Source organism: Saccostrea echinata, unplaced genomic scaffold, assembly GCF_033153115.1.
Source record: "Saccostrea echinata isolate AGI-Se365-2 ecotype Australia unplaced genomic scaffold, CSIRO_AGI_Sech_v1 ptg000001l, whole genome shotgun sequence".
Lineage (NCBI taxonomy): Eukaryota > Metazoa > Mollusca > Bivalvia > Ostreida > Ostreidae > Saccostrea > Saccostrea echinata.
The window spans coordinates 36,349,624-36,362,186 of NW_026889750.1; the positions used below are offsets into that span (position 1 = coordinate 36,349,624).

Below are 12,563 nucleotides of genomic sequence, written 5' to 3' on the forward strand. Positions count from 1 at the left end.
ACAGATTCAGTTAGTGATTCTTTAGAAGAAAGACGACGAACTTATATAGTGTTTGGGCTATAATTAACCTTTCACGAGCCGGCCAGAATCATGTGAGTTCAGCCGTCTGTAAGCCTTAAGTAGAAGACAACAACACTTTGATCGTGCAAATTCAGCAAATATGTGTGTGTTAGCTCATATCTCAATTATTAATCATTACAATAAAATCTTAATCGTTTTACATGTTTTGCTAAATGCACCATAAACCGACAGGTATATATGTTGATGTTGAACTGGTAATATACAGTTACTATTGAGACTGAAACCATGAACGCCTTTATTGCGGTCGTTCTTCTGATAAGCCTTTGTGCAGGTAGAACTGTAATGTTTATAATTTTTAATAGTTTAACTTATTTTTAATTGCTTTTTCATACTATTATTGAACATTTATATTGCAGTATTCATCACAATTCTAAATATACCTTGGTTAAGACAGTTCTCTTTTACTTTGTCCTAAGAGACATGTAACTATATTTCATTTAATTTAGTAGTCAACGCGAGTTACGACTATGCCCCTAAATACAACAAATTTGGGTATGTTGCTGCAAAAGTCGCCACGGGAAGTTGCCCGTATGGTTGGTCACTGTACCACGGGAGCTGTTATTATTTCAGTCGAGACAGACTTTCATGGTGGCAGGCAGAGGTATACAGTCTTACATTATAATAGCTAGTAATTGGCTGAATTAGCTGACTTCAATTGTGAAGGAGTAACTAATTTCAGAGAAAAACACAAGCTCGCCAGTCAGTTATTCAATTTTCATACAGCACAATGAAATAAATAGCATTGTAATTTTTGGTAAATTGTAGATGAAATGTGCTTCCATGGGAGGATTCCTGTGTAATGTGGATGAAGCTCATGAAAATACATATGTCAGGCATCATCTGGCCATGTATGGAGGTAGGAATGTTAATAACTGAATAGAACCAAGAAATCGTCTCTATCTAAGAGATTCATTGTTCTTATAAGAATGAATGAAATATGAAGATAACGAACAGTAATCAAGCTCAGAACTTCAATACAAATTGTGAGCAGAGCAAACTCGGGCCTATAAACACATCAGAGATCGATGGGATCAGATGGCAATGAGGAGTAAGCATTCCCTGTCCACTTGTCACACCCGCCGTGTGCTCCTTGTCGTGATCGGGTAAACAGAAAAATCCACAGACAATTCAGTGTGAAAATAATGGCCTAATAATTTATATGGAAAAAAAGTAAGTCAGTATTCGACTTAACAACCGACTGTATTTGCTAACAAGGCCATTAGAATTTGCGAAATGTAATAAATGTATTTGAGTGGGTTTTTTTTAAGTATTTAATGCAAATGAGTATCTTGCATATGAGATATTAATAATTTACATATTAATGTTCAAAAATATAAAATCCAAAAACTAACGCCAAAAGTTGTATTCATAAAAAGCTTTGCTATAACGTGATTCCTATACGTCACAGAGTGGATTATGAAGGCTATTATTGAGAGCTGGATAAGTTAAAATCATTTCTTTGTGGTTTCCAGGCAAAGAGACACCAATTATTGAAACAGTTTTTAAATCTACACTAAGTATGACTATATATGATTTTGTTATACTTGTAATAAAGTTGCAAAATTTAACCTGAGCAAGACAATTTTCTGTTTACTCTGGAATAAAATACATGTGTCTTGAATTGTGTACACATATGTCTTTAAATTATTTTTCATATATTTAGTTATTCAACTTCTATTTCATTTGAATAAACCTAGATTATTTTGTTATCCTTTTGAAAAGAGCAATGATTCCTCTCAGAGAAAGGAAAGTTATTTTGTCAGAGAAAGAATGTTGAATATATTTTTCATACTGTAAATCATAAAAAGTCTTAATTACAAAAAAAAGAAAATTTTCAATACATTTGGTATGACTTTTTAAAGTGTCCCCTGGAGCATGGATGGCCCTAAACGACTGTCTTTACCCTAACGCTCACAGATGGAGCTGGGGATTCACAAAGAGGCGATGCCACAAGTTTGACTGGTATGGTAGCGAGCCCGTGTACCATAAAAAGGGAGACTGGAATTGTGGAGTTTTCTGGCAGCATTACAAATACCATTGGCATGTGGACAGCTGTGCTCATAGGAACTACTATGTCTGTGAAATGAAATTGGTAAGGACTTGTATCATTTACCTAACTGCACATCTTTCCAATATATGAAAATCGTTATGATGTCTTTAATAATATGCGTTGTTTTTTCTTTGTTTTAACAGGGAAAGCCTTGCAAGTGCCAATACTAGATGTTATATATTACATAAATTAACAAATAAATCCACGTCAACATATTTTGATATGTTCCTACCTTATTTATTATCGATCATAATTATTTCTCTAAAAAGGCATGTCACAGATAAATAAATCATTGATCAGCTCGTGCTTGGAACATTTTCGTCTGGCTTGAACAGTAGATCAATCAAGATACAAATCATTCATAACCTCGCACTTTCTGATAAAAGACGGTATATACATCCGTCTACATTTTTATTGTTTTTGGAAACATATGAATAGATGCTCCGAACATACGTAACACTTTCAATCATAAAAAAGATCAATTCTGCACCACATTTCGAGTTGAAGTCTACACTCTGCATTTTCTACAGATGTCTTCAAACTGTTGCTTTCAGACTTTTCAATTATAAACAAACCTTACAATACTTAAATATTGAACATCTATTATTGTTCTTGCTTTTATTCTTTTTTTCAACTACATTCCCGCTGGAGATGTCATTACCTATATGTTGATATAGTTGATAATGACGACCTAAGAGCTATCATCTTAAAGTGTTCCAAATAAAGGGAGTCCTGATATTTCCATTTCTATTATGAATTTTGTCGAAGATTATGCCTGACGTTGGGTTAAATATGAAGAAGGGACCTGAATACTTTGTCAGAATGGATGTAACATAGTAGAATTTTACATGTATTAAAAAAATCGTGTTAGAAAGTTAAAAGGCAATATGCGAACCATCTATCCTTCCGTTTTCATAAAAATTATGAGGTGCTAAAAGAATCAGAGAGACTACATGAACAATATGTTATGGTTTCAGCAGACAAGGCTTGTAACAAGCGTGTTGCCTTTGTTTATAAGGCTAGTTATTTTAACTGTATTTTGGAAAAACTTGGTTTAAATTCTACTTATACTCACAGTTCATGATCACTTTCTAAAGGTGAAATTCTTTAAAATCACAAATCAGTCCTAAATGCTTTTAGCATTCCATCTAACCAAGGTGAGTTCGATCTACCCTACCTATGGATTCCTAAACTTCTTAAAATTCCTTTTAAACAAGCATTCTGAGAGTATTGCATTAGCAATACTAGTCCCCTACCGGCAAGTGTAATCTGGTTCCCGTTAAGAATTGAAAATACCATAATTCCGTCAAAAATCAATGAAGCGGGACGAAATGCAAACTTGATCTATAACTAATCAAAGTTAAGTCACATACCAAAAAACAGCTCAATATCTGAAAGCGTTAAGAAGAAAATTGCGGAAAACCCCTAAAAATTGAAAAGGCCGTAATTCCGTCAAAATTCAATGAAGCGGAACAAAATGCAAACTTGATCTGTAAGTCATCAAGATACACTCACATACCAAAAATCAGCTCAATATCTGCAAGCGTTTAGGAAAAAAGTGCGGAAAACCAAGTGGGACAGACTGACAGACAGACAGACAGACAGACAGACGGACGGACAGACTCAGAGGAAACCTATAGTCTCCTCCGGTTTCACCGGTAGGGGACTAACAAAGAAACATTGCCGGGTTTAGCAAATGCTCTACTGGCCGTCTTGCTTTTCCGCGATTTTATTTTCACGACCTGTCTGCTTTTCCGCGACTGATATATACTTCACATGTTATGTGTTATCCCCTCTTATTTTGATACCTCCTTTCCGTGATTTTTAAATGGTCAAGATTAGCGCTTAGCATCGAACATGGTTGTTGTTGTTGTTGCCGATATTAACCAGCTGTTATATATGGAGCTCGCATCGAAATGTGATTAAAACAATAAACCCGAGGGAGCGCCTATGCATACAGAACCAAATTACCTATGGATAAAAGGCGCTCGGGTCATGAATGTACGTATGATTGAAAATCAAAGAAAAATCGAAAACGGTTTAAATTAGCAGTTTTAACATATATAGTGTTTCTCTGTAGATAAAAAGACCCTTTTTATGTACGATCACTGTTCTGATATTATTAAGGGCAGATGATACAAACAAACAAAAATGGATGCCTGGATTGGTATATATCTTTGGACCTATTTTGGTTAATTGTAAATCATGCAAATATCAAATTTCTAAAATATCAAGAAATTTTAAAACTTTCTTTAATGATCAAAATACTACCTTTATAAACTCTATACAAATTTCTATCACTATACAGGATATTAGGCCATTCCATGTGTTTTCTCTGTTTAGCGTCCGCCCATCTTTCGTATTAAAAAAAATAAAACAAAAACAACACACACACACACACCCTCCCTCCCTCACACACACACGGCACACACGCACACACTCACCCTCACACACACACACACACACACACACAAGCCAAAATATAAAACACAGACTTTATAGCCATAAAATTTACGTCATTTAAAGGATTTAATTTCATCAATCTAATTTTCTCGTAGGAAGATCTATTCTTTAGTAAAATCAAGGTATTGAATGCTTAAAATATACCTACTATGACATATTGTTGACAAATGTTTACAGAAATTGACAAAATTCAAAGATATTGACCAGAATAATCAATTTCAGGACTCTTGATTTTTTTTTTTTCTGATATGTGATGTCAAAAACCAAGGCGCACGCGGACGCTAACATAGAAAAAAAACTTGGATTGGCCTTATTGTAAAATTTTAAATGAAAAATTAAAAATCTATGCGGTTTAACTTATTCATTTTACTTATATAAACATGACTAAAATTGTTATTCGCATGGTTTTTGAAAAATCTATAAAAAAAAAAAAAAAAAAAAAAAAAAAAAAAAAAAAAAAAAAAAAAAAACTGCTAATTTCAGCGATTTCATTCAGTGTAATTTAGAGAGACATTGAAAAACACACATGCTGAAACCGAGCACACTGTTCCGTCAGTTCTTAAATCTTTTTTTTTTTTTTTTTTTAATTTTGAATGTGTTGGCTAATGCAATATGGGCTCGAACCCAGGTTGTGCCGAGTAAGAGCATCTGCTCTAAGAAATCCGGAAATAACAATTCTGGTTTTTTCGGTTTTTCTTTTTATCTACATATCTTTTATTTCCGGGTAAAATTTTATTTATTCTTTTTTTTAACGATGTTTTCCTAGACCTACCACTGTATTTTCTGGTAGGTAAATGCATTTCTTATGGAAATATCGAACTCTCATATTTTTGTTCCATTTATTTATCTAGGGCATAAAACAGTAGACATGGTAGAGGCTGCTCTGCCAGTTCATTTATGTTTATAAACTTCTTCAGCACAATGGTATGCTACTTAAACATTAAATATCATATGCGTAAGTTATAGACATGTTAAATATATCATTATCATCGCAGATTAAATCTTCATAATGTGTAGATATAGAAAACCGTCTACATCTCCTAAAAGACGCCGGAAGCTCCCTCCCTAGATGTGTACACCCCACCTTTTGCTGCTGTAACCAGGTCCAGTCCAAAGACTATTTCTACCTACTTAGCTATTAATAGTTACCTAGGTATTTAAACCTACTTGATGTACCTACTTCTACCTACTTTTACCTGTCTTTGAAAATAAAATGAATAATAATTTAGGCACATCTTTAAAACAGGTCAAACTTGTTGTTTATCATCTTGTGCACTTGAACAACAAATCCTGGGTGTTAATTTGCATGAAAACTCTACAAGATTGGAGAATGGAGAGGAATACATGAAAAAATTATCCCCAAACCATTATGGACTATTTAGTTGGGAGATATAAAAGAATATCAGATCTGAGTGGGGTTATCACCAGAGGGTGTAGTCACTGTGAGAATTCATTGTTTACCAATCCCATATACATGTATATATTAATTATATCAGAGTTATTTCATTTTCAACATATTTTAATCCAAATGGAAACAACACAGTTGTCACCCTGCATGCTTGCTTGCACTATTTTATTGTCATCCATAGGGAGACAACACAGGTGTCACCCTGCATGTGAGGGAGACATCACGAATTGTCTCCCTACACGTGACATGCTCTAGATCAATCAGATTTACTGGTATTATTCTGATGTATAATAATACTATTTGTGAAATTTTACTGAATTTATGAATACATGTTTTACTTAATTTCAACTCTTGAAAATTTATTTTTTTTTTATTTATATATGCCTGCATGATTACTTTTATAGTTTCTAAAGAATGCTTGGATAGAATACTTGCATAATTGATTACATATCAGTTTTTTGATATTATTTGAAATTTTCAGGCAAGATGCTGATGTGAGGAAAAATGTACAATTAACCCCAGTCAGAATATCCCCCACTATTGACAATGCCAGTAGACAGTAATAAACCAGTGTCAAAGTTAAAGGGCAGTCGAAGGAGGGCCCAGACCAGTGAGGAGGTTCACTCCCCTCCCATGCTGAGGTTTGACTCTGATGTGGATATGATGCCCCCTCATGTCAGGTAAGATACAGTGTCTTCCTGTTTGGTATAGAGGTGGAAATTTTGCATCAAATGCACTGATGGTTACAATTTGTCAATCAACATATGAATTGATGATTTTTTTATTGCAACATACAAGATGATTGGAAAAAAATGCAGATGATAAAGTTCGTCATGTATTTTTAAACAAGGGATGACAATAAAATACATGTTGATTGGTTAACCAGGAGATGTTGCAACCTATTAACATGATTAAGCAGTTAACTATCAAATACAATCTACATATTTTCTTGACATATACCTTTTCAAGTATAAAATTCTTTTCATATGTGGTACACAAGAAAACTATAAGAAAGACATTAGAAATATTCTCTTCAGTTTGAACTGAACACTACATATAATTTATATTTCATTTTATCATGCAAGGAAAATTAAGAAGTCCATAAAACAGGGACACTAAAAACATTTCAGACCAGATGTCACACAAGTTTATTTTGTATTAATTGTCACTGTTACCAACTTACTGGTTACAAATTGCGATCCCTAATTTAAACAAATCATTCCACTTTAGAATTTCAATCATTATCAATGTACTTTTTTCATATTTTATATAAACTTCATGAACATAAGATAAGTCAATGTAAAACTAATATTTATATTTCAATTTGTATTGTAGAAAGAGACTGCATGATCTTTTTTCACAGATTGAGAAGGAATTTGAAACTCTTTATGCTGAAAATCTTGCATGTAAGTATTTATGTCTGTATGTATGTATATATCTAACAAACTTTTAAAAGACACCGTTGATGCAGATATTTTAAAGGTGTCTTGTATTAAGAAATCTGTGAATGATATTTTTTTTAAAAATATGCATTTTTGCTGTGAATTTATGTAATTATGCATGATCAGATTTTAACCATATTTCATACTTACAGCTATTTTTTTTTTTTTTTTTTTTTTGCTGATCATTTCTTTAGTGCAAGAGAGATTAGATGCCCAGACAGAGAGAGTAGAGGCTACCCACAGAGAGGCTAGTTCTATAGATAATACAGATAATTCTGATATCAGCCTCAAGCCAAAACGATGTAAGTGTATTCAATTTTCCATTTATAATGCATGATGTTGGGCATGTGTGTTTGTTATGTTTACATTGTATACAAAGTATCCAGAAAAGGAAAGTAAATATCAAAGCAATGATTTGTATTTTGTTTATTAAAAACACCTTGATGTTTAGGGTCATTTTATTCACTTGCAGTTCACCTCCTTTCACTACCCTAATTCTGTTGAATAGTCTTAGTCCAGACAAAAATTTAATTTGTAAAATTTCTTAACTTGCAGCAGGACATGATATCACCCGACAATCTTCTGGTAAAGCCTACTTTTACTGCTCAGTTAACATGTATAACCCTGACATTACTGTCCATAACATGGTAAAGTTACCTGTTTAGTTGAATATTTTTCTTCTGCTTGCAGCAGCTAGTCAGATTTCCCAGAAGATTAAAACTACATACAAGGCTTCCACTAGTAAACTAGTCTCCAGTTTCCGGAACTCGTCGCTCTTATTTTCTGTGGTGCGGAAGTTTGAAGGTCACAGAGATGGGATTTGGGAGGTAATGGTGTCTCGTGCGAACCAGCCAGGACAACAGGTGCTTGGGACAGCTTCTGCTGGTAAGGATGACCAATTGGGTACCTGAAGAATAAAGTTAGACAGACAATTGTATTTACTGGTATATGATTATTATCACCTAGACATACTTGTTTCTTTTAAATAACACAAACACATTGATTAATTGCATCATTAATTGTCTTGACAATCTGATTTATTTCTATAAGACCATACAGCAAGGATCTGGTCCATACAGACCCAGCAGTGTTTGCTTCAGTACTTAGGACACCAAGGATCAGTCAACTCAATCAGGTTTCACCCAGACCGAGAGCTAGCCTTGACATCATCTGGTGATCATACTGCCCACATCTGGGGGGCACATGTCACCCTCCCAGAGGCAAGCAAGAGATTTGGAGTAAGTCTGCAATCTTTCAGTCTATCAAAATTAAAATTCTTCAAATTCATTTTTGATACTGTATCACTTTGCATCTGGTATATACATATTCTTTCATCATAACTGATAGAATTTGACATTAATAAACCAATTTATCTTTTTTTTTTTTTTATCTCTGAAGTATGTAAAAAAAAAACAAGAAAAAGACATCTATTAGGACAGCAAACTCATAACTATATGTAAACGTATAATTTTTGCCTGTCTAAACAGCGAGCCGTGTCTGTTGATGATGATGTAGACAACTCAGAAAAAGAGGAGCAACCAGAAGGTACTTACAAGTTACAAACCTGTTTTGTTTGATAGTGAAATTAACTATTATGTGCTTTACCATCGAAGCTATCCCACCTTTTGAGTTTAAATATTTCAAACAATCCCATGTTTTACATACTGGTTTTGTTCTATTTTTCATCTCTATCTGAGAGTGTAGAGCAGGCCTGGGAGGCTGCCATTCTAAGGACACCATCAATGGAACTTGTCGGACACTCTGGAGTGGTGGTAGCAGCTGATTGGATGTTGGAAGGAAACCAGGTCATCACGGCATCATGGGATAGAACAGCTCTTTTGTTTGATGCTGAAACTGGAGAACAGATCAATTCCTTAACTGGTGGGTCTAAATAATGATGACATCTCAGATTTTGTTGGAAGCAGATCATTTTCATTTGAATCAACTTTAGTGTGATGGTGTGCAGATTAGCTCTAATTGACAAGTTAGAATATTTTTTTGTAATTCTAGGGCATGACCAGGAATTGACAGATGTACGAACACATCATTCACAGAAACTAGTGGTGACCTCCTCGAAGGACACAACCTTCAGACTGTGGGACTTCCGCAGTCCAAGCATGCAGGTCAATGTATGTCAAGGCCACAACCAGTATGTACCTAATAATTCATTATATGTTACAAATTTAAACAAGATTATTACACCAATCTTTAAAGCTAAAAATTGCATGGAACATCCAAACTACTTTGAAATTCAGGGTTGCAGCTTTTTGATTGTGTATTTATGTGAAGCTAATCTACATATATTGAATATAAGTTACTTTTACACAAAAATAAATGTTTGACTACAGACCAGTGACCAGTGCATTGTTTGCTGGCTCAGATAAAGTTGTATCAGGAAGTGATGATCGGACAGTCAAAGTATGGGACGTCAAAAACATGAGATCTCCTTTGGCTGCCATTAGGATAGACTCTTCTGTAAACAGGTAAAAGGTTTCTTTTTGTACAGATGCCTTTTACAACATTCTAGATAAAATTTGCATTTAGGTTGCCATTTGGCATCAGTTTACAAATCAGTTTTCTTATCCATTTATGCTAATTAGACTGTGTAAAGTATTCACAAATTGCTCTGAAATTTAATTGTATAAATAACAAAATGGTCCACATAAAATGCAGTTAGTTAGAGAAAATGGGCAGTTCAAAATCAACACTGTCTTGCAATGTGCTTCATATCTATACACAAAAATTCATAGGAACTTTTCAAGACTTACCTTTCTTTACAACCCACTCTTTCCTGGTGGTACAGTGCAAAAGAGTTATCTTTCTTGACTCACCACACATTTATTTTATTTATTTGGCATTTTCAGGTTGTCTGTTTCTTCAAGCCAGAGTTTGATTGCGATACCACATGACAACAGACACATCAGAATCTATGACATCAACGGAAACAGAATAGGACGACTTCCTAGAAGTAATAGACAGGTACATAAATATAATAGAGTGTGATGACTGCTGTCACATACGCACACAAATATAAGAAGAGAAGTATCAATGTTCTGTTCGCAAAGCTCAGACATAACGGTATTAATAAAACTGTACGCTCATTTTCCTTCACCTGATAATGCTCGTCTTGTATAGCAGTAGATGAAATATGCGTGTAATTTAATTAGTGTATGTTATGGACCATATTTATTCCGAACTTTAAACTTTGACAGGGTCATAGTAAGATGGTGACCTCCGTAGCCTGGACAGAGGATCATCCAGTGTGTAACCTGTTCTCCTGTGGATTTGACAGAAAAGTCTTGGGCTGGAACATCAACCTCCGAGAAAAGGACTGAATAGACTGGGGAGTTCTGTTAATTTTCAGTAGAAACCCTTCTGTACTGGTATATATAAAGTATTATGTAAATAAGTATACATAAAAATATAGCAGCTCAAGTTCAAACACATAAATAGTACTCCTATAAAAGAGGTTATTTTTTAAGAAGTGATGTTGAATTAGTGCAATATTTATTACTTTAAAGTCTATTGAATTTTATCCTTGAACATCAAAAGGTTAATTTTTCGTATGTAATAGCATTTTGACTCAAAGACTGTTCAACAAATAAGTGTTTATGTCAGTTTTGTGTTTGTTTTGTCCTGACTTTTTTAGTTCAGTATTGAGATTAATGCATACAGATGCCTAATTAGTCAGAACATCATAAAAAACAAAAATATCTTAATTTTGTGTTACTTCAAATTAAGATGTTCTCATAGTATTGACTATTGAGTGTTTGAACACCTTTTGTGTTTTTCTTAAACTTTGTCTCATTTACCTTTCTTTATTGAAGAAAAATGTTTTCAACCGAGTCTTGAGTGAGGTTTGTATTTAAAATGGGTGTGTTCCCTGTGAATTCCATTTCAAAGAACTACATGTCAAGTGAAATGGAGAATTTTGATATAGGTGAAATTGGAACAAAACTTTTGTAAATAAATCAAAAATTTAGGAATTACTACAACTTAAGCAAAATCTAAAGTAATAAAATAAAATTTTACTTTAACCATGATATTTTTTCAGCTTCAATGATATAGGAGTGAATATAGTAAATCTTCAAATATATATATTAATCCAATTACCATATTTGATTTTATTTTAAATTCAAATATCATTGTAAAATGGGAATAAAATTTACCATGGTACATAAGTCAAGTTTTCAAAGGATACATATTATATAAATATATTATTGGTTTCAATTATTTAAAAATTCCATTCTTTTGCTTTCATTATGGATTTATCATTATTAATTCCACATAAAAAAGATTAAATTCAAATCCACTACCTTTTAAAGCATAAGCTAAATATATATTAATTTTATATGTATCTAAAACAATTTTTCTTAAACCTGCAAATACATGTATCATATTTCTGAGATTTTTTTCCTTGCTGCCTTTTGAACAACATAAAAATAGTACTAAGTACATGTAATTGTTGTAAGATAATAATTAGCATTTGCTATGTTTATACAACACAAGTTCCCATTTCTCATACTTGGTGTCTGAAAATTAACTAAGGTGGAATGGGAATTTACTTTAGTAATAAATCTTTGCAATCGAGTCCAGTGAGAAGGAATTTGAAGTACACGAAAAATGGCTTCATAATGTTTGGTATTGTAGGATTCGTTATGTATTGGGTTCAGAGTTCGTACTTGCAAAGAAACTTTAGTACATTAATTCATCCTAATGCTTTTAAAAATAGTAAAAGCATTTCAATTGTATTGAAATTATTAACATGTATATAGTTATTTAAGAGAAGTTATGAATAGTCTACATGTATATTGCTATTTAAAATAGAGTTTCTATGTTGTTGGTAGTATTTTGTTCAGTAAAACTGAAGTAGAGATTCCTATTTGTATAATTGAATTGACTGTTGTCCTAAATCATACTGCACTCTAATGAAAGCATAATTTATTCACATTAAAGTGTATTGTATTGTCAGTCGAGTTGTCCTTCATGGCAGAATTGCTGATCAATACTTGACTCTCTGCACGAAGTGACATTGAAGATTGAATGTCTGGTCTTGTGTGTAAGGAGACTCTGCTTAAGAAGACAGAGAAGTACAAATCTGCTGGTGAAGATTTAATTG

The 12,563-nt window shown here is 33.3% G+C and overlaps 2 protein-coding genes across 3 annotated transcripts; both read left to right on the top strand.

Moving 5' to 3' along the window:
• The first annotated feature begins 306 nt into the window (after window positions 1-306).
• Window positions 307-2,336, top strand: LOC133178850 (perlucin-like protein). The gene is made up of 5 exons (XM_061313527.1): window positions 307-352; window positions 528-682; window positions 847-937; window positions 1,944-2,173; window positions 2,275-2,336. The coding sequence occupies exons 1-5, from the start codon at window positions 307-309 to the stop codon at window positions 2,299-2,301; spliced, it is 549 nt and encodes a 182-aa protein (XP_061169511.1). The 3' UTR covers window positions 2,302-2,336.
• A 2,987-nt stretch (window positions 2,337-5,323) lies between these two features.
• Window positions 5,324-11,061, top strand: LOC133190727 (WD repeat-containing protein 37-like). 2 transcript variants are annotated; one of them, XM_061326417.1, is made up of 13 exons: window positions 5,324-5,380; window positions 6,484-6,682; window positions 7,338-7,408; window positions 7,639-7,746; window positions 8,000-8,029; window positions 8,135-8,329; window positions 8,495-8,682; window positions 8,932-8,989; window positions 9,137-9,325; window positions 9,455-9,593; window positions 9,793-9,927; window positions 10,309-10,423; window positions 10,657-11,061. In XM_061326417.1, exons 2-13 carry the CDS (start codon window positions 6,549-6,551, stop codon window positions 10,777-10,779), a joined length of 1,485 nt encoding a protein of 494 aa, XP_061182401.1. In that variant the 5' UTR covers window positions 5,324-5,380; window positions 6,484-6,548; the 3' UTR covers window positions 10,780-11,061. The 2 variants fall into 2 exon arrangements, with proteins under 2 accessions (XP_061182401.1, XP_061182409.1); XM_061326425.1 differs by lacking the exon at window positions 8,000-8,029.
• The last annotated feature ends 1,502 nt before the right edge of the window (window positions 11,062-12,563 follow it).